Source organism: Garra rufa, chromosome 21 (genome assembly GCF_049309525.1).
Source record: "Garra rufa chromosome 21, GarRuf1.0, whole genome shotgun sequence".
NCBI classification, from domain to species: domain Eukaryota; kingdom Metazoa; phylum Chordata; class Actinopteri; order Cypriniformes; family Cyprinidae; genus Garra; species Garra rufa.
The window spans coordinates 3038958-3065232 of NC_133381.1; the positions used below are offsets into that span (position 1 = coordinate 3038958).

Sequence of the window (26275 nt, forward strand, 5' to 3'; positions counted from 1 at the left end):
TTTTTCTGAAAAAAATGATCAAAATTAAGAGAATTTTTGCTTAAAACAAGACTAAATATCTGCCACTGAGATGCATTTCTTGGATTTTCAATGTTCTGTGAAATACTTTTATGTGACACAATGATCTTTTTTTGGATGTCACATCATTGTGATTAAAACAAGAGCAAACATTTGTATAATACTTGGTAAAATGATGTTAAAATATTTAAAAATGTATTTTTCTGGCAGATATTGTTGTTATAAACTCAGTCTGGATAAATTTTTTCAGAAAACAAGACTTTTTATCCTATCAAATTTTGCATCTAAAGTAAATGTTGATTTGAAATCTTGATTTAAAAATGCTTGATATTTGTATTTGTACAAGACAAAAAAATTGAGAAAGAAATTTCAGTATATATATATATATATATATATATATATATATATTTTTTTTTTTTTGCTTCAATATAATTTTACTTAAAGTTTTTTATGTAATGTTTTTATTTTTATTACATTGAATTAAGTATTATTTTTATATTTTCCATTTTTGTTGTAATTTTATTTAAAGTTTTTGTAAATTTGTTGTTTGTTTTTATCATTTTTTTTAAATTGTTGGTATAATTTTTATTAACATTTTGAATAAGTTTTTATTTTAAAGTTTTGTCATTTTGTTGTTAGCTTTTTGTCTTTTTTGATAATTTTATTATTGATTATTTTATTTGATAATTTTTTTAATGTCTTTATAATTGTTGCTGATATTTTGAATAATTTTTTGTATTTTTCTATTTTCTATTTTTATTTTAGTTATTAATTTAGTAATTTTGATGTTTGATTTTGGGATTTTTATTAGATCAGTTTTTTTGTGTATTTTTTTTTATTTTTTATTTAGTATTATTTAAAGTTAAAGATTTTTCTTGTTAATCTGAAATAAATCGTTTTTATCTACAGATATCATACATTAGATATAGCGCTTGCAACACCAGGTTCATGGGTTTAATTCCCAGAGAATGCATGAACTGCTCGCCAAATGCATCCAAATCCATCAGTTTTAGTTCATTTTATATTCATTTTGAGTTGAAATAGAGCAGTGCTTTATTGATTTTGTCACTTTAATCCACCTCCAGCTGTTTGGACGTGTCATTGGCTGCCTCATCATGTAAACTGCTTGAGTTGATTCCCACACTGCAGTGCTGTGAGTGCATCTGCACGCCTGTGTCACGGACTCACTGGAGCTTCCGCTGTGTGCTGGAGTGTTTATATGTGCTGCCGGCAGCAGCTTTATGGCTCTGTGTTACTGTTAGCGGGATTAGAGGAGGATGTACAGTGATTCCTCACACTCGCACTAACTCACGGCACGCGCCAGTAAACGTTACAGTAGAGCTGTTAAACTACATGATTACAGTCACGCTCCTCAGAGAGCACATCTGCGGCTCACTCAACTGTTAACTTTTAATGTTTAATGTTTAAGAAAAGTTAAGAAAAAGATTAGCCTATAGCCCTAAACATATATAGACTACAAGCTAATTTCTTTTTTCTTAACTTTTAACTTCTTCTAAAAAATATCAATAATATTAAAACAACTAGGCAAGGGTTACCAAATTTTCTTATACAAACATAACGAATGCACTTCAAAACTAAGTTTTCATATATAAATTCAGGAATCACGAATATTATTATTATTATTATTTTATATCTGTATAGCTATAATAGTTGTATCAATTTTTTTTTTTTATTATTAAGTAATGTTTAATTTAGTTTGTTTCGCTCTCACAGTTTTTACTGATCACTGATGTCTGCATATAAAATATTTTTTTTTATTTTAGTTTTAGTTATTTTTAAGTTGAAAACTATCTGAATTTTCTTTTCCCTCAACAATGTCTCAATCCATGCTCAGATTAGAGATTTTAACATCATCTGAGATGCACTACAGTCATTTTATGGCTCTATACTCTGTACTATTTTGTGTCTATTAATATTCCTCACAAGAAATTTTAGGACAAACATCTGATCTAAAACGTTTCATTATCATCCTAATGTAGATCTGATTGACCTGGTGACCTCAATAACCTTCCTAATCTCTATCTCTGATGGATTGCAGTCAGATATACATGTCAAAGCCCTGTGATCCTTCAATACAAACAGAAGCTGCTGGGATACGGCTCATCTGTATTGTCTGAAATGAGTTTTTCCCTCAGGATATAGGAGTGGAAAGTGCGATAGCGAAGGCAGGCTGGAGCGTTGTTAAAGTCTCGCTCGTACGCCATCGGCCTGTTTGTGTTGCTCGTGTTTCTCAGCAACGGCAGAAACCAAATAATTCTCATCACTGCAGTCTGAATCGGCCAAATACTTCACTCCGGTCTCCAGCTTGAGCCTTTAAACGTGTAAATAAATGCTAAACATGAAACCTAAACTAAAGCTGAGCAGCTGAGCTGACTCTGTTCCTCCTTCAGTGTTATTTTAAGAGTGTTTGTCTGATATATAACGCTGATGATCACTGTGTGTGTGTTTTACAGTAATAACACGCTCTGGAATTCACTGGAAGAGCCTGATATCATAGACCCCAAAGAGTTTGAGGAACTGTTCTCCAAAGCTGCCATCCAGGCCAAGAAGAAGCCTCTGTCAGACTCATACGAGAAGAAGAGCAAAGCCAAGAAGGTATGAGACTGCGGTGACCAATCTCCTGTATGTGCTTATAGAGTGTTAGTCAGGAATAGATTTGGCTTTTATTAAAGGAAGTCACATGGTTTGTACCACTAGAGGGGGTTTCAGACACATTCTGTGTCTCGCTGCCAAACATTAATGTTCTCTTGACATTTGAGTTGCTGAATGTGCCATTAACAGCAGATTATGCTTAATGCCTGTATATAATAAGCTCATTTTGAGCCGTTTTCCCCAATAATTCCCTTTGAGCTTTAGTGTTCAGTGGGGTTGTGATCAGACGTACAGGTCTGACCTACTGCTGTGATTCTAGATCAGCACACATCCAGTCATCTGATGTGTTTTAATGACAATATATTTAGGGGTTCAAGCACGTAGTGATTAAACCCTATTGTAATTGTTAGAATGGCCACGCTTCAGCAATCTCCATGTAAAACTGATGGTGCATACCAAACCACAAGTCATAGAGACTTGAAACTTGGAAGGATGGTAGTACTCACACCGCCGACAACGTCACCAAGGCTCGCCCCAATCGGCCTGACGGGGGCGCTACAGCGATCAAAAGTACGAAATCGCTCCTAAACCACCAGTCGCTCAAGTGACTCAAGTGTCTTATGTTGTTGGAATCCTTGGTACCAGACAAAACGCCTCCGATTTAATCGTGAGCCTGGCAAAATTTTGAGGTATTTTGGATTTTTTGCAAAACCTTCTTTTGTGAACTAGTCCTAGGTTTTTTTATCGCATTTTCCAAGGGCATAAAACGGTTGTGCATTGCACGTTTTTTCGCACATACACAGAATATTTGTATCATGCGAAATAACTCCTCATTCCGAACAACTTTGCCTCTAGAACCATTGCTGTCAATCAAATTGTCTGTTAAATGATTGCGAAGATGTAAAAAACCTGCTTTTGCGAACTAGTCCTAGGTTTTTCACCTGATCGGAACTAAACCAGTGCGGAAAGATTCTCTGGAGAGCGAATATCAATTATCAAAATAGAAGTCGTAACTTTCGACCGTCGCAAAGGGACGCCAAAACGTTCAAAAAAGGCAGGGCCACTTTTAGTAAAATGCCTATAACTCCTGAACGGAAAGAACACTTATGTAAGAGTTCAACCTGAGGTCACAGGACGAAACTCGTGGAGCTTGGCCACTTGGTGGCGCTATAAGAGGAAACATTTGTTGAGCGTATTTCAGAAAAACATGGCAACCATTGGCACCTATTAGACATGGTTAACAGAGGCTGATTAAATGAAACTCGGCTGGCCTTGGTTTGACTCACAGCCCCGAAAGTGCGATATTGCATCAAACCACTGCTGTCAATCAAATCGTTTGTTAAATGATTGAAAAGATGTCAAAACCTACTTTTCTGAACTAGTCCTAGGTTTTTCACTCAATCTAGGAAAAAAACAAGTCAATAATTATCAAAGAAAATTTGGAATTTACCATTTGGAAAACTATAACAGGGTTGTTTAGAAAAGGAGCCTGTCTGAATTTACCCTAAATCCTATAAAGTATAAAGGAAAACTCAAAAGTTCACGAAATCAGGTGAGCACCTGCGACAGGTGATTCTAAACAAGCATGCAAAGTTTTAAGGAGATCGGACCACAGCTGGTGCTATAACAGTCATAAACGTTACAAAACATATTTCTATGGTAAATCACCTGTATTTGCAAAGAAAGGCATGCTACATAATGTCATACATTATGCGTTCTAAAATCGGCTGAAAATATCAAACATGTTTGATATCCTCAAACTGGATGGAATCAAAGTCTGTAGCTAAAATATCGGAGTCAGTGACCATCATACACTACATGGTTTTCTATGGAATCTGTCAACTCAAATCTGCAGACTGGCCCTGACTGTCAGCAACTACTGACTGTAAATCGGCAGAAAATCAGGCCAAAAATCGTGGAGTGTATTCAAGGCTTTACAGCTATATTCAGTAAAGTTATTGATTTGACTGGACTGACTTACAGTTTTTTACAGACGCTAGGACACATTTCTCAATACTTAGGACACTTTTGCAAAACTCTTCACACAATTCTCCTAACTGACTTTCATCTTGGCAAAGCAGTTCATTTCACATTCAAAGTGCACTACAACTACCAAAACACTTTATTCAGGTCTCAAATAAACTTATTCTTCCAGAACACTAGCAAAGGTTGACAGCCGACAAACACACTTTGTCACCCACAAAACAATGACCTAAAAAACACTAACAACATGTAGCATTATACAGTGTTTTCTTGTGTAAAACAAGGAAACATCTGTTTATAATTGCAATATATATTGTTTATAACTGCAATATATGTTACTGGAATGAATCAGACATGATGCAGAATTCGTCAATATTTTATGTTGTTTTTTATTTTTTTGCACTAAGTAATTCCAAAATACAAGAATTTGTATACACACCATCCACTGATACAGATACAATAGTAATGCTAATCTACTGCATTTTTAGATTTGAAATGTTTCAATAAAATATTGCTGTTGAATTTTGCTGTCTTGTTCAGTTTTGCATTATGTTATTGTTTGGAACATAAGTTTAACAGTTTTGAAAACAGTATGTAAGCACATGCAAAATGTCCTGTACGTACAAAGATTTTTGTCAGTTGTTGTGTCTGAGTGAGAAAAGAATTCATGAAATTTGAGAGATGTAGTCATTGAATGCATTTTGTGCCAAAACAATGATAATTGATCCTCAGTTTAGCCCACATAGACTTCTGTTGTGCTCACTGTGTGAAGAGTTTTGCAAAAGTGACCTAAGTATTGAGAAATGTGTCCTAGCGTCTGTAAAAAACTGTAATCTGAATAATGACTCTATTCTGTGGAGCTGCTTTACTGCTGAAAGTGAATTAGTTTCAAGTGATGAATTTGACAGCTTTTGGCAGCATTGAACTGAGCTGAGATGATTTTGATGTAGTTTTAGATCTTATCTTATGAGCTGGTTTTACTCAGGTGTGTTTTCTGTGGTCAGTGTGGTTCAGATGAGGTAGAAACGGCTCAGTCAGCAGTGTGTTTGTGACAGTCGTGAGTGATTGTGCAGGTCAGCACTGGTCTGGCGTCCCACAACTTAAACATTCAGCCTGGACCCAAAGCGCTCCAGACGCTCCTGATCAATCAGCCGGGGCTCCACATTGGCCTGTGTGTGTGTGTGTGTGTGTGTGTGTGTGTGTGTGTGTGTGTGTGTGTGTGTGTGTGTTCACTCTGGGCTCCTGCTACATCAGCATACAATCAGACGTCTCTCCTGTCGGTCTTTGTTGGTCACTTTCAACAAACTGTGAGAGATTTAATTGTACTTCTCTCTCTACACTTTCGAAGTTCCTACAAAATCAGCTCTCTATTCATTTATATTAAAGAGCTGTTTATATTTATATATTATATCAAAATCAGTGCTGTTTATTTATTTATTTTCTTGTACAATATTAAGGGGAGAAAGGCGAAAGGTTTGAATATCTGTAGTTGAATTTCTCAGAGGGCAGTTCTAAAATGTATTATTATTTATAGCAATGTTTCCATCCAAAGTTGTGAATTAAACGTGTGAAAAGTTGGAATATTACATAAAACATTTGCGAATAAATGACTGTTTTAATTGCATGTGTTCACAAGAACAAAATCACCACTTCATGGGAAAATGCTACAAAGTATTAAATAAAAAAAATAAACAATTAAATAAGAATTTATTAAACCAATAAATAAAGTAAATAAATATTTTCTAATTAAAAACGAACAAGCAAAACATATTCTAATAAATTAGATCATTAACATGGTAAATTAATATTAATATTATTTTACAATAAAAACTAACAATCAAGATAAAACACCTACTAGTTGTTAATTAAATCATTAAAATAACTAATTAAATTAAGTAATTTTAAAATAAAAACACTGAATATCAAAATAAAACATCTAACAATAATGAATTAAATCTCTAAAATGGCTAATTAAAATGTGTAATTTAAAAAAGCCTTCCAAGAAAAAACATTAATAATAGAAATAGACTTTTTCCTTATATACTACATAATAAATGATTTTGCCATAATAAATTCATGTTATAGAAACGATGAAAAAGTATTATTTTGTTTTAATTTTTTAAATAATTTAATTTCTTTTTTTGTTATTTTCTTTTATTTGTAAAACAAATGTATATAAAGTAAATATGCACATAAAAATGATAACAACACAACACAAAACAAAATTACTAAAACTTTAATTAAAATTAAAATTAAAACAGAAAACATATACCAATAAAAATAACTTTAATACTATATATAATATATAAAGATACAATGATAGTATCTCAGCAATACTAAAGTAACACTGCTGTTAACACAAATATGATTTTTTTTTATTTTTGAATATATTTTGAATTAAATTTGTGTGTGTGTGTGTGTGTAACCAGCATTTAGTCTCCATAACTGTATTTTTGTGTGTGTGCTTTAGGTGAAATCACAATAATATTAGTTATATTTTATTTACTCATAAATTGTTTTTATAAAGTATTTATTCACACACATGCTCATCAAACTTCCTGTCCAATCACATGCTCTCTAGAATCTGAAGTGTCCCGCCCCCTTCACTACAAATACATGAAATCAGGCTGAAATCATCTTTCTGTTTCAGTTGAAATTACATCAACACATAAAATAACACAGAATAACTACTTGTTTCAAAGCACTTCAGTGAATCTTTAATAAATGTAATATCTCCTGCAGTGAATGTGAAGAGATGAATAGATGCTAGAGCTCTCTGCTTTTGGCAGGTGATGTAATTTCTGAAACGTTTGCGGATCCATCATTTCTGAATCAGCCTTCTGAGAAACCGGCCTCCATGAAAACCAGAGCAGACTGGGGTGGATGTCCTGACAGAGCAATACAGTGATCTGAGGGTCAGGTGTGTCGAGACGAGATCGATAGAGCTGCTGTCTCACATGAGGCTCCTGTCTGAGAGCTCAGACTGATGACAGACGTGTTTGAGTTCACACGTGTAATCAGCTGCATTCATTCAAGACTGCAATAATAATATACGCAATTAGCAATATTTTATTTTTATTTTCATATATATTTTGAATTCAAATATTATTTATGTCTTATTTATATTAAAAAATATTTATATTTAAGAGTTATTTTTATAAATGTTTATAAATATTTATAATATAATTTTTTAATTAATTAGATTGGCTTGAGAAAGCAAACCTACTGATCTGCTACTAAAGCTTTTAAATATTATTCTTCTTTGACTAATTTTCTGAACGCTATTCCTCTTAAAGCTTTCAAGCTAGAACCACTAAACTCAGGCTAGCTCTTCAGACTGATCTCACTGAGTCTGCTCTATCTTTTCAGACTGATCCGACTTATAGTTTTTGTCAAATTGAAGACTAAAAATCACAAAAATCCCATAGACTTTCATTGAGGGAATGTTCAAATGATCAACACTATTCAAACTCACACTGAGAACACTCCCACAATCCCTTCAGACTCAAACAAACTGACCCTCTATCAACTATTTCTAATCTAATCGAACTTCCATTCGAATATTTCTGATCTATTTAACTATCTAGCCTAGCAACTACAATCATGCTAGTAACTTGATAATCATGCTAGAAACTTGTCAGTCATGCTAATGTCATGCTAGAAACTTGCTAATCGTGCTATAAACATGCTAGCAACTTGTTATGCTAGAAACATGCTAGCAACTTGCTAATCATGCTATAAACATGCTAGCAACTTGTTATGCTAGAAACATGCTAGCAACTTGCTAATCATGCTATAAACATGCTAGCAACTTGTTATGCTAGAAACATGCTATCAACTTGCTAATCATGCTATAAACATGCTAGCAACTTGTTATGCTAGAAACATGCTAGAAACTCGTTAATCATGCTATAAACATGCTAGCAACTTGTTAATCATACTAGAAACATGCTAGAAACTTGTTATGCTAGAAACACGCTAGGAACTTGCTAATCATGCTAGTACCTTGCTAATCATGCTAGAAACATGCTAGCAACATGCTAATCATTCTGGAAACATGCTAGCAAATTGTTATGCTAGAAACATGCTACTAACTTGTTAAATCATGCTAAAACATGCTAGTACCTTGCTAATCATGCTATAAACATGCTAGCAACTTGTTAATCATGGTAGAAACATGTTATGCTAGAAACATACTAGAAACTTGTTTTGCTAGAAACATGCTACCAACTTGCTAATCATGTTAGAAAGGTGCTAGCAACTTGCTAGTCAGCGTATAAACATGCTAGTACCTTGCTAATCATGCTAAAAACATGCTAACAACTTGCTAATCATGTTAGAAAGGTGCTAGTAACTTGCTAGTCAGCGTAGAAACATGCTAGTACCTTGCTAATCATGTTAGAAACATGCTGGAAACATGCTAGCAACTTGCTAATCATGTTGGAAATGTGCTAGCAACTTGTTAAAAATGCTAGAAACATGCTAATAACTTGCTAATCATGTTAGAAACATGCTAGCAACTTTCTAATGACATGTTAATAATGCAAGTAACATGTTAATTATGCTAGAAACATGCTAGTAACTTGCTAATCATGTTATAAACTTGCTAATGACATGCTAATAACTTGCTAATCATGCTAGAAACATACTAAACATGCTATAAAAATGTTAGAATCATGCTAACTACATTCTAATCATGCTAGCAACATGCTAATCATCGAATCTATCTATATAAAGTTCAAAACTTTAAGCTTTCATAGCTGCTTTGAACTTTTTCTAGACTTTCTCAATCCAACTTTAATTTTATCTTGACAAATGTTTTTATCTAGTTTTTATTGATTATTTTATCCTCCGGCTCCCCGTCTGTAGGGGGATGTGAGGAACTGTGTGTGTGTGTGTGTGTGTGTGTGTGTGTGTGTGTGTGTGTGTGTATTATGTAAATGAAACGCTGTTGTGTGTTTGTGTCAGACACATGTAGATAATACAGAAGCGGTGTGCAGAAAGGCAGGCGTCTATCAGCAGCGCAGCTCTCCTGAAAACACAATCGGTGGGAATCTGCGGAGGTCAAACTAAGCGCTAATTTGTGTCATGTGTTGAGATGCATCCGCTGCACGGATCCGCGGCGCCTTTCCTTTCTCTGATTATCATATCAAAGCGCGGCGGGATGACATGAGGGGGGCGGAGCCTCTGTCATCTCCGTCTGCTCACTGGACCAGCTCTAATCGCTAACAGGTGCCGTCAGAAACATGTGTCCGAATATCTCAACAGAAGAATAATAATAATCATCTTTTCTCTGTCCTGTCTGCTGTGTGTTCTGCTGTCTCTCATCTCTTGGTGTGTTATTAGATTTGATTACATTTAAAAAAAAATGTTATTTTATATTTTTTTTCTGCTCTGTCTGTTGTCTGGTGTTTCATTATTTTATTTTATTGTCCTGTCTGCTGCGTGTCTTTCGTTTCTTGACTTTTTAAAAAAAACTGCAGATAGGACAGAACAAAAAAAAAAAAAATTAAAAAAAAAAAATTAAAAAGTCATTTCATTTCATTTCTTGTCTTGTTTATTATGTAATTTTAATTTTATTGCTTTGTCATGTCTGTTTTGTCTTTTTTATTTTATTTTATTTTTCTGTCCTGTGTGCTGCATGTCTTTCGTTTCTTTTTATTTTATTTTATTTTATTTTTTTGTCCTGTGTGCTGCATGTCTTTCATTTCTTGACCGTATTATTTTATTTTATTTTATTTTTCTGTCCTGTGTGCTGCATCTCTTTCATTTCTTGACTTTTTTTATTCTATTTTATATTTCTGTCCTGTCTGCTTTGTGTACTAGTGTCTTTTTGTTTCTTGACTTTTTCATTTAATTTAATTTTTTATAATTTAATTTTATTTAATTTTAATTTAGTTGTTCTGTCCTGTTAGCTGCATGTCTTTAGTTTTTTGACTTTTTAATTATTTAATTTTATTTAATTTTATTTCTTTTTCCCTGTCCTGTGTGCCGCGTGTTCTGGTGTGTCTCTGGTCTCCTGTCGTCTCTCTAGCTCTGTGAAGTATGTAAACATCACACGGTCAGATGAATCATTATTAATATGCAGCTTGAACAGTAATGATGATTCTTAAACAAACTGACATTTTAATTGTTTCTAACTTTAAGTCCCTAACGCCGTGTGTTTATTGCCGTCTATTCTGGGAAACGTTTGACGGCCGACTGTAGATCAAGGAATTCTGTGTTTGAAATTCCCGAATTCATGAACTTCTTCTCCTGGAACAGTGTAATAATGATGTTTACTGTAGCCGCTATACTCACTGTGCTTTAGAAACCTGATGTGTTTAGTAAAGTGGAGCTGTTAAACGCGTTTAGTAGGTTTCACTGACTCCAGGACAGCGGCAGATACTGAATATTCTCAAATAAACTTCTCATCATTTTCCTAATAATCTCCTAATAATTGCATCTAAAAGTGTATCTTCTCTTTCTTTTTCTTTTTCAAAGATTAAAATAAATTAAATACAATTTTGTATTTAAAATATTTCTTAAATATATATATATGTAAGTATATAAAAAAACTGTTATTTGGAATTGGAATTATATTCCATAATATTACTTTTTTCAGTATTTTTGATCAAATAAAACTTTGAGCATAAGAGATTTTTAAAAATTAAAAATCTTACTGATCCCACTGATATAAAATCTTACTGATATATATATATATATGTATGTACATATGTAAATATATTTATTATATGTGACCCTGGACCACAAAACCAGTCATAAGGTTAAATTTTACAAAACTGAAATATATACATCATATGAAAGCTCAATAAATAAGCTTTCTATTGATGTATAGTTTGTTAGGATAGGACAATATTTGGTCGAGATACATCTCTTTGAAAATCTGGAATCTAAGTGTGCAAAAAAATAAAAAAAACTGAGAAAATCACCTTTAAAGTTGTCCAAATTAAGTTCTTAACAATGCATATTACTAATCAAAAATTACATTTTGATAGGTTTACAGTAGGAATTTTGCAAAAAATCTTAATGTAACATGATCTTTACTTAATTTCCTAATGATTTTTGACATAAAAGAAAAATCAATAATTTTGACCCATACAATGTATTTTTGGCTATTGCTACAAATATACCCCAGCGACTTAAGACTGGTTTTGTGGTCCAGGGTCACATATATGCAACAAGAAAATATATTAGTCTGAAAAAAGATTTGAAATAACAAAATATTTCTTAAATATTTTAAATATATATATATATATATATATATATATATATATATATATATGTACAAAAAAATATGTATACTTTAAATATATTGAATTATTTATTATATTGAGTAACAAAATGTATAAATTATAATTACAAAATATTATAAATAAATAGTTAAAAAAATTTATGGCATATTTTCATATTTGTATTTTTTTAATATTCAATATTTATTAATAAGCGTGTGGGAAAATGGTTGTGTTTAGTTGTCGGTGGTTCATTAGCGTGTGTCTCTGCTCACATTAATAATGAACGCTCTCTTCACCTGCTGTAATGCAATACTCACATCTAAAGGGCCGTCGCGCTGGTTCCCACTGAACGCCGCAGTAGCTTAAACGCCGTAACGCCGCGCCGCTACCTAATGAAGAAGAGCGACACATTAAGTTTTAGAGCGGCTCTTTAGCGTGCCAAAACTCTCGTGGCCTTTATGAGGGAATTCAGTCATTAGTAATTGTGACCATGTGTAGGTACAAATAAAAATCCTGTGAATTTATAGTTTGTTATAAAATCTCCTCTGCGCTCGTCCAGAGCTCAACGATGGCCTTTTATGGTGCCACTTTCTGCGGCTTTTCCTTCTTCTCACAGCGAGCTGCTAATTGTGACAGTATCGCACGAGAGCGAGATGTTTCCTCTGATGCCACATCACAAAAACACACACATTCCTCATTCCTCAAAGCTAAATTTGTCACACGTTCCATCAGAAATCATTCTAATATGCTGATTTGCTGCTTGACAAACATAAACAGTTGTGCTGGCCAATATTTTTGTGCAAACTGTGATGCATTTTATTTTTCAGGATTCGCAGATGAATAGAAAGTTCAAAAGAACATTAATTTGCAATAGAAAGCTTTTGGAGCACTGACATTTACAGTTAATGATTTAGCAGATGCTTTTATCCAGAGCGACTTACATAGAAGCAATCAAATCAACAATAGAACAACTTTTGATCAGTTTAATGCATAACACTATTCATTTCTTCTCTCTAGATCATCAAGCTGCTGGATGGCAAACGCTCTCAGGCTGTGGGAATATTAATATCCAGCCTCCACCTGGAGATGAAGGACATTCAGCAGGGTAAGATCAGCATCTTAAACACCTTATATATATATATATATATATATATATACACGCTGACACTCAGAAGTTTTTAATTAAGATTTAAATCATGTTTTTTTTTAAAGTCTCTTATGTTCATCAAAGTTCCATTTGTTTGATCAAAAATACAGAAAAAAGTAAATATTATTGCATTTCAAAACAACATTTTTTAAGAAAACATTCTAATATACTGATTTATTACTTTTATTATCAATGTTGATAATAAAACAATTTAAGTCTTTACTTCACTTTTTCTCAGTTTAACACATCCTTGCTAAATAAAAGTATTAATTTCTTGCAAAGAGAGAAAGAAAGAAAACTTTTTTGGTTACAAAAGTTTTCTATTTTAAATAAATGCTGTTCCTTTTAATGTTTTATTTATCAAAGGTTCCAAAAAAATAGTAAGTAAATAAATTAATATAATCATAAAACCCATGAGATCTAGAATCAGAGAAGCTGTCTTTCTGTGTACAAACGCTGCTCGATACAAACACAATCTGACCTTCTGTACACAGAGTCACATGGTCAATCACACTCATTTACTCACATTTGATTGGCCACTAGAATTAGAGCACAATCTGACATATTTCTGCTTCATAAGCTGTTTATGTCCAGCGGCCGCTTGCATAAACTGCTTAGACTAGTCCTATAAGTTAGTCATCTGATTTGCTTACTTAACACAGGTCATAACTTACATAAAAATGCAGATTGGTCTCATTTGAATGCAAAAAGTAAGTTGATGTAAGCAGGCAGAGGTGTTTTCTGGAAGAAAATAAGCCCCAAAACAAACTGAGACATGTTTAAAGCTGTAAATAAACAGAAAGAAGCATTTCAAACAGAAAGCGTGTGATGTAAAATGAAATCAAAATGTGTTTTTTTTATAGTTGTGACTGTAGTAAATGGACGGATCTGGTGTTTATAATGAGTCTGTGTTTGTTTTGTGCTTTATATTGCAGCTGTTCTGACGGTGGATCATTCTGTGGTGGATCTGGAGACTATTGAAGCTTTATATGAGAATGTGAGTACTCGAACCCAGCCGTAATGAAACCTGAGAGCGCAGATTAACACCTGATTTCTATTCTAGTCCTGTCGTGTTCTTCGGTCTTTGTTTATTTTTTTACAGTCTGTCTTTTAACAGCTCCAGCTGTTTGCCAGTAAAACTGCTTTTAATATTATCTGCGCATTACGTCTGTACTAAAACTGAGACTATTCAGCTGGTTACTGAAAGACTAGTCATCTAGTTAGTCTTAAAGGATCAGTTCACCCCAAAATGAAAGATTTCTGGTCCCCAATGACTTCCATAATTTGGACAAACATGCAGTGGAAGTCAATGGGGACCATTTAAACATCCTCATCGTCTTTTATGTGAGACTGAGAGACCTATACATTATGCATTATAACTGTAATATTGCAAAGTGGATGATTTGAAGCTTGGTTAACTCTTGGTCCATCATCAGCAACTCTAGCTAAACTGATTAATGTTATAATCATGCAAAGTCTGCATTTTATGTGCTGAGATGACTGGTTGGACTTCTAATGTTGACAGAGAGCTCAGCCTGATGAACTGGAGAAGATCAAGAAACATTACGAGACGTCTAAAGAAGACGAGGTGAAACTCCTGGATAAACCTGAACAGTATGTCATTCAATCGCACAGATAAGATATTAATAAATGCATTTATTTAATATTTACTTGCAACATAGTCCTGCATCTTCATTCTTCTGATTTGCAAAAAATGCCTAATATTAGTTCAGAAATATCAGTAAAAACCTTCCATTATGTAGTTTTTTTTCTCACAATATAAGAATTAGGATGTTCAAACTGTGTATATGGGTCAGCTTTAATGCACTTAAATTACAGTTTTAATGAAAGGAATGTTCAGAATGCATAATTGAACTTACATTCCACAAAGGAGTGGAAAAACATGTTCAATACTCTAATATCAAAGAACTTTTCAAATAAGCAAAATAAGCTTTTTTTAAACACAATATGCAATTTTCTGTGTCTGTTTGTTAGGATGCAGTAAAAGCAGAAAACATCTGGCTTATGTTTGCATAGTAATCTGGCTCAAATTCATACAGGAATCATGTGTTTGTGATGCTTTTCTGCTGATTAATGGGTAAGACAAATTAATATTTTTTGGGGAAATTATTTTTGGAGTCTGCAGAACAAAATAAGTCAGAAACAGGTATTGGGTTTTATTTAGCAAATATGATGCAGGACAGTGTTATTATAATAATATTTGAATCGATAATTTGCTCATTCCATGTACGACTAGTTATAGTAGAGTGACAGGTTAAACACCTACAGTACAGTTAAGTGTTAGACTCCAAACCATCAGTTCATAAAAACTGGAAGAATGGACACAAGATAAGTGTTTAATATATCTTTTCGCTATTAAACTGTCAGCAACTAAGCTGCAGCTCAAACTATTTCAAATATAGTGAATTAAGCTCCAAACTCCATCATAATGCACATCTAACATGTACTTTGAGCTGCAGCTGGTCATATTAATGGAGTGTTTAACTAGTTAGCAGTAAACCGCTTACCTCTCCTCAATATGTTCCTAGATTTGTGTTGAATGTTATCTTTGCAATGGAAATATGGATATTTTTATTTGTAAACATTGTACTTTCACTTAATGTCATAAAACCAGCGAGCTAAGCCAGTAGTAGTACTGACAGTGTTGTGTAAACATGACTGAAGACGTGAAAAGCAGAATTAATTTGATTCAGTTCAGGACTTCGGAGCGGGTTCACAAATCATTTGATTCAGTTTGAGACTTCAGTGTGAATCATTTGATTCAGTTCGAGACTTCGGTGCGAATCATTTGATTCAGTTTGAGACTTCGGTGCGGGGTTCACGAATCATTTGATTCAGTTTGAGACTTTGGTGCGGGTTCATGAATCATTTGATTCAGTTCGAGACTTCGGTGCGAATCATTTGATTCAGTTTGAGACTTCGGTGCGGGGTTCACGAATCATTTGATTCAGTTTGAGACTTTGGTGCGGGTTCATGAATCATTTGATTCAGTTCGAGACTTCAGTGTGAATCATTTGATTCAGTTCGAGACTTCGGTGCGGGTTCACGAATCATTTGATTCAGTTTGAGACTTTGGTGCGGGTTCATGAATCATTTGATTCAGTTCGAGACTTCAGTGCGAATCATTTGATTCAGTTCGAGACTTCGGTGCGGGTTCACAAATCATTTGATTCAGTTTGAGACTTCAGTGTGAATCATTTGATTCAGTTTAAGACTTTGGTGCGGGTTCATGAATCATTTGATTCAGTTCGATACTTCAGTGCGAATCATTTGATTCAGTTTGAGACTTTAGTGTGAATCATTTGATTCAGTTCGAGACTTCGGTGCGAATCATTTGATTCAGTTTGAGACTTCGGTGCGGGGTTCACGAATCATTTGATTCAGTTTGAGACTTTGGTGCGGGTTCATGAATCATTTGATTCAGTTCGAGACTTCAGTGTGAATCATTTGATTCAGTTCGAGACTTCGGTGCGGGTTCACGAATCATTTGATTCAGTTTGAGACTTTGGTGCGGGTTCATGAATCATTTGATTCAGTTCGAGACTTCAGTGCGAATCATTTGATTCAGTTCGAGACTTCGGTGCGGGTTCACAAATCATTTGATTCAGTTTGAGACTTCAGTGTGAATCATTTGATTCAGTTTAAGACTTTGGTGCGGGTTCATGAATCATTTGATTCAGTTCGATACTTCAGTGCGAATCATTTGATTCAGTTTGAGACTTTAGTGTGAATCATTTGATTCAGTTTGAGACTTTGGTGCGGGTTCATGAATCATTTGATTCAGTTCGATACTACAGTGCGAATCATTTGATTCAGTTCGAGATTTCAGTGCGAATCATTTGATTCAGTTTGAGACTTCAGTGCGAATCATTTATTTCAGTTTGAGATTTCAATGCGGGTTCGCGAATCATTTGATTCAGTTCGAGACTTCAGTGCGAATCATTTGATTCAGTTTGAGACTTCAGTGCGAATCATTTGATTCAGTTCGAGACTTCTGTGCAAATCATTTGATTCAGTTTGAGACACCAGTGCAAATCATTTGATTCAGTTTGAGATTTCAGTGCGGGTTCACGAATCATTTGATTCAGTTCGAGACTTCAGTGCGAATCATTTGATTCAGTTTGAGACTTCAGTGCGAATCATTTGATTCAGTTCGAGACTTCTGTGGAAATCATTTGATTCAGTTTGAGACACCAGTGCGAATCATTTGATTCAGTTTGAGATTTCAGTGCGGGTTCATGAATCATTTGATTCAGTTCGAGACTTCAGTGCGAATCATTTGATTCAGTTTGAGACTTCAGTGTGAATCATTTTATTCAGTTTGAGACATCAGTGCAAATCATTTGATTCAGTTTGAGATTTCAGTGCGGGTTCACGAATCATTTGATTCAGTTCGAGACTTCGGTGCGGGGTTGGCGAATCATTTGATTCAGTTGGAGACTTCGGTGCGAGGTTCGCGAATCATTTGATTCAGTTCGAGACTTCGGTGCGGGGTTGGCGAATCATTTGATTCAGTTCGAGACTTCGGTGCGGGTTCATGAATCATTTGATTCAGTTCGAGACTTCGGTGCGAGGTTCGCGAATCATTTGATTCAGTTCGAGATTTCAGTGCGAGGTTCGCGAATCATTTGATTCAGTTCGAGATTTCAGTGCGGGGTTCGCGAATCATTTGATTCAGTTTCGAGGCTTTGGTGTGGGTTCGTGAATCATTTGATTCAGTTCGAGGCTTTGGTGTGGGTTCGTGAATCATTTGATTCAGTTCGAGACTTCGGTGCGAATCATTTTATTCAGTTTCGGGACTTCGGTGTGGGTTCGCAAATCATTTGATTCAGTTTGAGACTTCAGTGCGAATCATTTGATTCAGTTCAAGACTTCAGTGCGAATCATTTGGTTCAGTTCGAGACTTCAGTGCGGGTTCACAAATCATTTGATAAAGTTCGAGATTTCGGTGTGAATCATTTGATTCAGTCCGAGGCTTCGGTGCGGGGTTCGCAAATCATTTGATTCAGTTCGAGACTTCGGAGCCGGCTTGATTTTTTCTGCTCTTTTTTTTTTTTTTGTAGAAAAATCAAACCATTAAGTCAGTTATAAAAACAAAACAATGAAAAAATCAAGAGAGTGTACATGGACCAGTATCCACATGAAGTTTGATCCGCTGTTATGTCCCCACCAATGCCAAAATCAAACCTACACCCTTGTTTTTTTTTATGTGTACAATTATATATAATATATATTTTAAATTAGTATCGCACCTGTTGCTGCCAGAATAACGCTCCATTTTAAATGTTATGTGCTTAATTTCTCTTTCTCTTTTTGTTCTTAAGTTGACATCAATGCATACTCTACACTTTCAAAGCCTGCAGAATGTCAGGCGTGTGGTGTGTAAGAGTGTTAATGTCAATGTGATTTTGGTTTGTTTTTATGAAATGAAGGGTGAGAAATGAACTCTCACATGCTGCACAAACATCTGAAGCGTTCCTGTAAATGCAGTGACCCTCACTGTAGTGAGTCAGCGTGAGTCTGCGCGTATGCTAATCAAACAGGAAGCCGGCGATCCTCTGTGACTCGTGCCGCTAATATTCCCCTTAATCACACTTAAGTGCACTTACTTGCATCCAGATTGGTGTATTCGTGTGAAGATATTGTGCGTTGCGTGTGAGCCTCACCGCTTTGATCTCATTGGTTTCGCTCTTTCATCTTCCTGCGCAGATTCCTGTACGAACTCTCCCAGATTCCTGACTTCGCCCGGCGAGTGCACTGCATCATATTCCGCTCTGTGTTTGTGGACTCCATCACGTCTGTCCATCATAAGGTGGAAATCATTACTGCTGTGAGCAAGGTACAATAAAGATAGGAAACCGCTTTTCTGCCATCTTCCATATCTGTTATATTCCTTATATGTGACCCTGGAGCACAAAACCAGTCTTAAGTAGCACAGGTATATTCGTAACAATAGCCAACAATACATTGTATGGGTCAAAATTATCAATTTTTCTTTTATGCCAAACATCATTAGAATATTAAGTAAAGATCATGTTCCATGAAGACATTTTGTAGATGTCCTACCGTAAATATATCAAAACTTAATTTTTGCTTAATAATATGCATTGCTAAGAATTTAATTTGAACAACTTTAAAGGCGATTTTCTCAGTATTTAGATTTTTTTGCACCCTCAGATTCCAGATTTTTAAATATTGTCAAATATTTATTCAGCTTTCAGATGATGTTTCAATTAAAAAAAAAATGGACCCTTATATTTTGTCATCCAGGGTCACATATATTAGTTTCCTTCCATTTCTAGGGTGTTTTAGCAACCAGAAGCAACATCAGACACTTTCTTGACTTATTGATTAATTGAACTGCCAAATATTGAGGCGATTCTTTTCATTTTAGGAAAAAAATGAATGTGCCAACCACTCACTATTAGTAAAATTAAAAAAATTATGCATCTACCCGAAGCAACAACAGACATGATTTTTAACATTATTTTGACTCATTATTACATTTAACTATTTATTTATTTGAAAATTAAAAATGTGAACTAAATAAGAAATAAAATAAAAATAACATTTGTATTTGTATACATATATATAGATAAATAAAAAATCATAAAAATAACATTTTTATTTCTGAAATAATACACTGTGACACAATGCAGAATGTTATTTGATGGCTGTTTCGCAGTGAAGTATGCAGTACACTAATGTTGTATTCTGAAGTATGCAAGTGTCTGTCTGTGCTTTCTTTTCAGGCTTTTCTTGAGAATGACAGTGTGAAGGACATTATTGGTGTCATCTTGGCCTTTGGAAACTACATGAATGGTGGAAACCGGACCAGAGGACAGGCAGACGGATTCGGACTGGAGATTCTGCCCAAATTAAAAGATGTCAAGAGCAGGGTATGACAATTACACCAGTAGCTGAGCTGAAGTTCATTTGATTTGATTGGGTGTGATACGGTCCCCACTACATCTGCTAATGACCTTCTTTCTCATCAGGACAATCGTATAAGTCTGGTGGATTATGTGGTGTCGTACTACCTGCGAAACATGGACGAGGTACAGCCGTATGAGATTTAACCTCATGGTTTTATTTTATTCTCTAATCTTTTTCTCTAAAATGTTATAAAAAAAAATCTATTTTTTTATTTTACTGCATTTTATATGATTGTTATTATTTTTCTTACTCAGTATTTTATCTTGTTTTCCACTACAAATATCGAAAGATTCTTAAATCAACATTTTCGGAGATGCAAAATGACTTAAGATTAAAAGATCTTTTTAAAAAGATTCTGCTTTTGGAGAAACTGATCAAAATTAAATTAGTTTTTGCTTAACAACAACAAATATCAGTCATTGGGGTCAACTGAATTCAAAGGGAAAACATTATATGTTCTTGTTTTAAGCAAAACTTCATTTTGATCAGCTTTTCAGAAAACAATACTTCATATCTTATTTTGCATTAAATGTATTTTCACTTAAGAATGTTTAGATATTTGTGCTGGAAAACAAGACAGAAAGCAGACAGTTTCTTTCTTTCTTTCTGACAGATTTGTTGTTGTTGTTTCAGAATGCAGGAACAGAGAAGAGTGTTTTCCCACTGCCTGATCCTCAGGATCTCTTCCACGCTGCTCAGGTCAAGTTTGAAGATCTCGCAAAAGACCTTCGCAAGTTAAAGAGGGAGTTGACAGGTATGAATCTTACCTATTTGTCTGTGTTTTTGTGCTTATTTAATGCTGAAGATCTGAGGCTGAATGCTGAAGTGTCTCAAAACGCAGTCCAAGGTATAGCAGATATTCACAAACCTCAAGACAAAATCAGACACTTCAGCTTTATTTATAATAATTGGACTTTTACAAAATGACAGTAAAATGAGAAGGTTTTTACTAGTGGGAAGCATTCCATTGAATCTTTTGAATCTATTTACTACATAATTACTCAGGTTGATTCGCAGATTGGTCCAGTGACCTCACTCAGGTTAGTTTGTCAAGAGGTTTGGCGTTTGTCAAAAGTGAGTCACTAAAAAATTTGTTTGAACAAATTTACAGAGTTGACTCGAACAAGAGCTTCATCCCAGTGACTCTTTTGAATCTGTTCACTAACCAGAGTTGTTCAGATTGATTCAGTGACTCTTCTCATGTTCCTTGGTCAATATGTGGCTCAAAATGAGTCACTAAATCATTTGTTTGAACACATTTTTGAAAAAATACATAGTAGACCGGAATAAGAGCTTCATCCCTGTGACTCTTTTGAATCTGTTCACTAACAAGAGTTAGTGACTCTTCTTAGGTTACTTGGTCAATATGTGGTGCAAAGTGAGTCACTGAATCATTCGTTCAAACAATTTATTTAAAAAAAACAATAGAGTTGACAACAACAAGAGCTTTATCCAAGTGACTCTTTTGAATCTGTCAATAGGCTGTCAATAATGAATCATTTGTTCAAATGATTTGTTCAATGATTCATTAAAAAATACAAAATCGATTGGAACAAAAGCTTCATCCCAGTGACTCTTTTGAATCTGTTCACTAAACAGAGTCGTTCAGATTGATTCAGAGATTGGTTCACTGATTTTCTCAGTATACTTTGTCAATAGGTGCTATAAAATGAGTCACTGAACAATTTGCTTGAACAAGTTATTAAAAAAAAACAGAGTCGACTGGAATAAGAGCTTCATCCTAGTGACTCTTTTGAATCATTTCACTAAACAGGGTTGTTCAGGTTGGTTCAGTGACTCTTCTCAGGTTACTTTATCAATATGTGGCACAAAATGAGTCACTGAATCAATTGTTTGAACAAATTTTTTAAAAATATGGTGCCGACTGGAACAAGAGCTTCAAGTGACCCTTTTGAATCTCTTGACTAAACAGAGTTGTTCAGATTGATTCAGTAACTCTTCTCAGGTTAGTTTGTCAATAGATGATGTAAAGTAAGTCACTAAATCATTTGTTTGAAGAAATTATTTAAAAAACAGAGTCGACTGGAATAAGAGCTTCATCCCAGTGACTCTTTTGAATCGGTTCACTAACCAGAGTTGTTCAGATTGGTTCAGTGACTCTTCTCAAGTTACTTTGTCAATATGTGGCGCAAAATGAGTCACTGAATCTTTTGTTTGAACAAATTATTAAAAAATATGTTGTCGACTGGCACAAGAGCTTCATCCCAGTGACTCGTTTGAATCTGTTCACTAACCAGAGTTGTTCAGATTGATTCAGTAACTCTTCTTAGGTAAGTTTGTCAATAGATGGTGTAAAGTGAGTCAATGAATCATTTGTTCAAATGAATTATTTAAAAAATACAGTGTTGACCCAAATTTCACCCAGAAGAGATGCATAAAAAATGCTAATAGCTGCATCGTTTTTAGTGAGGTAACAAAACTTTACACATTAAATTTGACAAAAGTCGACAAAATGATTCGCGCTCAGGTCATTTTGACCCTGGTGTGTACGGAGTACAATTAGGTGTCAAAAATATATTTTTTAAATGATCTATGAAGTTAAATTAGAGTCAGAAAACTTCTGTAAATTATGTTCAGCCTTTTCTCTATATCTCACACACTTTTGGACTGAATTTCGAACATATATGTCAATTGATGAACCATCAAAAACTGATTTTATGCAAGTAAAATCAAATAATTTAGTAATTTTTGTGTTGTTTTGTCAGAAATATATATGTAGGTTTCATAAATTTGAACTGTTTTTGAGCAATCATGAGTTATAAATTTAGGTTTTATGGTCTTATAAATTCCGTACAATGATATATTCAAATATTAATGAATAAAAAAGGGCTAACTACAGAAATAGCTGATTTTGCATGTATTATGAGGGTTAAGCATCATCACGTTCATCAATTAACATGCAGTTAAAAGCCATTTCTGTTCATTTTACACTAAAAAAAGCGCCTTTGCCGTAGCCTGTACTCCGCTGTGCTCCGGGCCACCGCAGGGGTCAAAGGTCACGCCCCCCCCTCAGCCCCCGGTGTCTGCAATTATTTAAATCAGCCAATAATATGGCATATGAAAGCAATTAGATATGCTCTCTCCTCATTCCCCTCCATTTGAGAATCGCTGTTAAAAACTCTGATCCTCAGTGACCCGGGGGAAAAACACAAACGGGCTACAAAACCACTGCCGCCCCACCTCGAGCTGTCTGTCACTCATTTATTAGCACGCAAACGCAAGACAATAAATACAGAATAAGGGCCTTCGCATTTGATCCACACCACAACAAAAAAGCCTTAAACGCGAGTCCTCGGGCGCTGGCACCGGATCGCACCTACGACGGCAGCAGACAGGGATAAATATTTATGCCGTGCCATCATAAAGAGCTGCAAGTGTTCCTAATTATTCCCGCAGTCATTTCTGTTCAAAGTGAGAGTGCAGAGGAAGTCGAGGCGGTGAGGAAAGTCACACCAAGCGTTTCTGGACGGAGATTTGAGGTCTGTGCATCTGAAGTACACGTGTGAGACGTAGACACGGCCGAACCTTTGATATTCCTCACCGCTGTTTGATCGAACCATGTATAAAATGAAAAATCAAGCATTTTATTGCATTCAGCTGCATGAAACAACATCATCCAATAGATCAGGAGACTTGACAATCTGAGAGCTCTCAAACTCTGTCAGATGTTTCTACAAAACACTTCAAGAGGAATAAAAACATATTATTAATTATTAATATCTCAAATCATTTGACCTTGGAGGATTTGATGAGAAATGTTCATATTGTATGGTCATATGATTTCGATAATGCAGAAAACATCAACACATCAAAATAAAAGTTTGATTTAACTTGAATAAATTTAAATAGAAATATATTACTGTTGTAGATTAGAGTGTACTCCTAAATAATAGTAATAATAAAACCATTTAGTAAAGTTGTTTTTAAAATAGTTAATAAAATATCATTTTTAATAAAAAATATTAAAATAAAAAAAATATATATAGATAGATAGATAGATAGATAGATAGATAGATAGATAGCTAGATTGTATTTATATTAAATCATAAAACACAGAATCTCTGAAAAAAACAGAACACATTTAATAGGGCTCTTTTATTGTTTAAATTGTAATAAATTATTAATTTGTTAATGTTTTATGAATTTAATTGATTATACAAAATAGATTTTTTTAAATTATTGAAATTAAATCAAACCATTAAATCTGAATAATTAATAAAACTAAACATAGAATTTAGGGGGGAAAAAAGATTTCATATAGCTCTAATATTGAGATCTACAAAAAAATACTGTTTTAACCTTAATTCAATTAAATATATATTATTGAAGATTAAATTTAATTAAACCATTAAAACAGATTCCAGATTTTTTTAATGTAGTTAGTTATTAAATTGTTAAAAATTTGATTGATTATACAGCCTTTTTTCATAATTAATTAATTAAAATAGATTTAAAAAAAAAAAAAAAAAAAATGTCAGAAAAAAAAAGTCATAAGGCCCTAAAATTGAGATCTCAGGCTTTAAAATTGTAATAAATTATTAAATGTGACCCTGGATTATGAAACCAGTCATAAGGGTCTTTTTTATCTTTGAGATAGCTGAGTAAATAAGCTTTCCATTGATGCATGGTTGGTTAGGATATGACAATATTCGAAAATCTGAAATCTGAGGGTGCAAATAAATCTAAATATTGAGAAAATCACCTTTAAAGTTGTCCAAATGAAGTTCTTAGCAATGCATATTACTAATCAAAAAATTAAGTCAAATTTACAAAAGATCTTCATGGAACATGATCTTTTCAAATAAACGAAAAATGTATCATTTTGACCCATACAATGTATTTATGGCTATTGCTACAAATATACCCATGCTTTTTAAACTGTTTTTTGTGGTCCAGGGTCACAAATTATTAAAAACATTTGTGAATTCAGTTGATACCTCATTCATGATTATTAAAATTCAGTTCAACCATCAAGATGGATTCCAGGAAAATGTAAATGGAAACTTTTTGGCAGGGAAAAAATAATATGAAATGGAATTTGATTAAAAAATCAAACACATTTTATTGAGCCCTAATATTAAGACTTTATTAGCAACTTGATACATTATTGAAATCTCTTTAATCTCACATGTGAGATTACTTTTCCTCAGAAGAATCATCTTGGATTGAGCAATAGCTCTTTATTCAAATCCAGACATTGCAGTGTGATGGGATGTTTTTTGGAAAGGAGCCATTATCAGAGACAGTAGATGGACGTCCAGCTCGTCTCATGTGTATTTGAGGGTTAGTGTTTGCTGATTTTACACCCGCGGTGCGTGACACGGCCGGGCGGAGGGGTCGCGACACGGGGTCAGTCTCAGGGGCCGCTTACACGTCTGAACTATGAGAGCGGAGCTAGACAGAGACGCCCTGAGACAACCTGACTGCCCCGCTGCCCTCCGCGCCGCTCTCTTCAACTTTTACCAGAAATCCGATCTCCATTTCAGCTCCTTTGCTCTCTTCAGGGTTAAAAGGGTTTCATACCTACAGTCTCTCTCCAGGTCACCCTGATGCTGCGCATGGACTCAGTGCTCTTTCCTTCTTTACGTCACTTCAGATCTGAAAGAAGGCTCTTCTGCTCACCGAGGCTGCATTTATTTGATCAAAAATACTGTAAAAATACTGAAATATTATTTTAATTTAAAAAAAAATAATTTATCTGTTAAAATGTAATTTATTTCTGTGATGCACAGCTGAATTTTCAGCATCATTACATCAGTCTTCAGTGTTACATGATACTTCGGAAATCATTTTAATATGCTGATTTGCTGCTCAAGAAACATTTCTGATTATTAGCAATGTTAAAAAACATTTATATTTTTGTGAAAACTGTGATGCGTTTTATTTTTCAGGATATGTAGATGAATAGAACATTCAAAAGCAGAGCATTTAATTGAAATAGAAAACTTTTGAAACATTATAAATGTCTTTCCTGTCACTTTTCATCAATTTAATGAATTTTGAAAGAACAAAAGCATTAAATAGTTCATTTATTTATTCTTTAATCTTACTTAATCCCAAATCAGCATATTAGAATGATTTCTGAAGAATCATGTGACACTTAAGACTGAAGCAATGGTGCTGAAAATGCAGGTTTTATCACAGAAATAAAATACATTTTAACAGATATTCACATAGAAACAGCTGCTTTATATTCTAATAATATTGAACTGTTTTTACTCTACTTTTGATCAAATAAATGCAGCCTTGATCAGAAGAGACTTAATTATTAGAAAAGTCATAATTATTCCCAACTTTTGGT

The 26275-nt window shown here is 34.1% G+C and overlaps 1 protein-coding gene across 1 annotated transcript in view; it reads left to right on the forward strand.

Annotated features, from left to right (window-relative positions):
- The window catches only part of LOC141296226 (formin-1-like), a 66054-nt gene extending 42574 nt beyond the window's left edge, over positions 1-23480 (forward strand). The window contains exons 6-14 of the mRNA XM_073827499.1: positions 2493-2634; positions 12867-12954; positions 13932-13993; positions 14522-14610; positions 18727-18856; positions 19770-19916; positions 20016-20075; positions 20587-20707; positions 23371-23480. Of these exons, the coding sequence (XP_073683600.1) occupies positions 2493-2634; positions 12867-12954; positions 13932-13993; positions 14522-14610; positions 18727-18856; positions 19770-19916; positions 20016-20075; positions 20587-20707; positions 23371-23480 (949 nt within the window). The remainder of the gene's footprint in view (positions 1-2492; positions 2635-12866; positions 12955-13931; positions 13994-14521; positions 14611-18726; positions 18857-19769; positions 19917-20015; positions 20076-20586; positions 20708-23370) is intronic.
- Positions 23481-26275: the final 2795 nt, after the last annotated feature.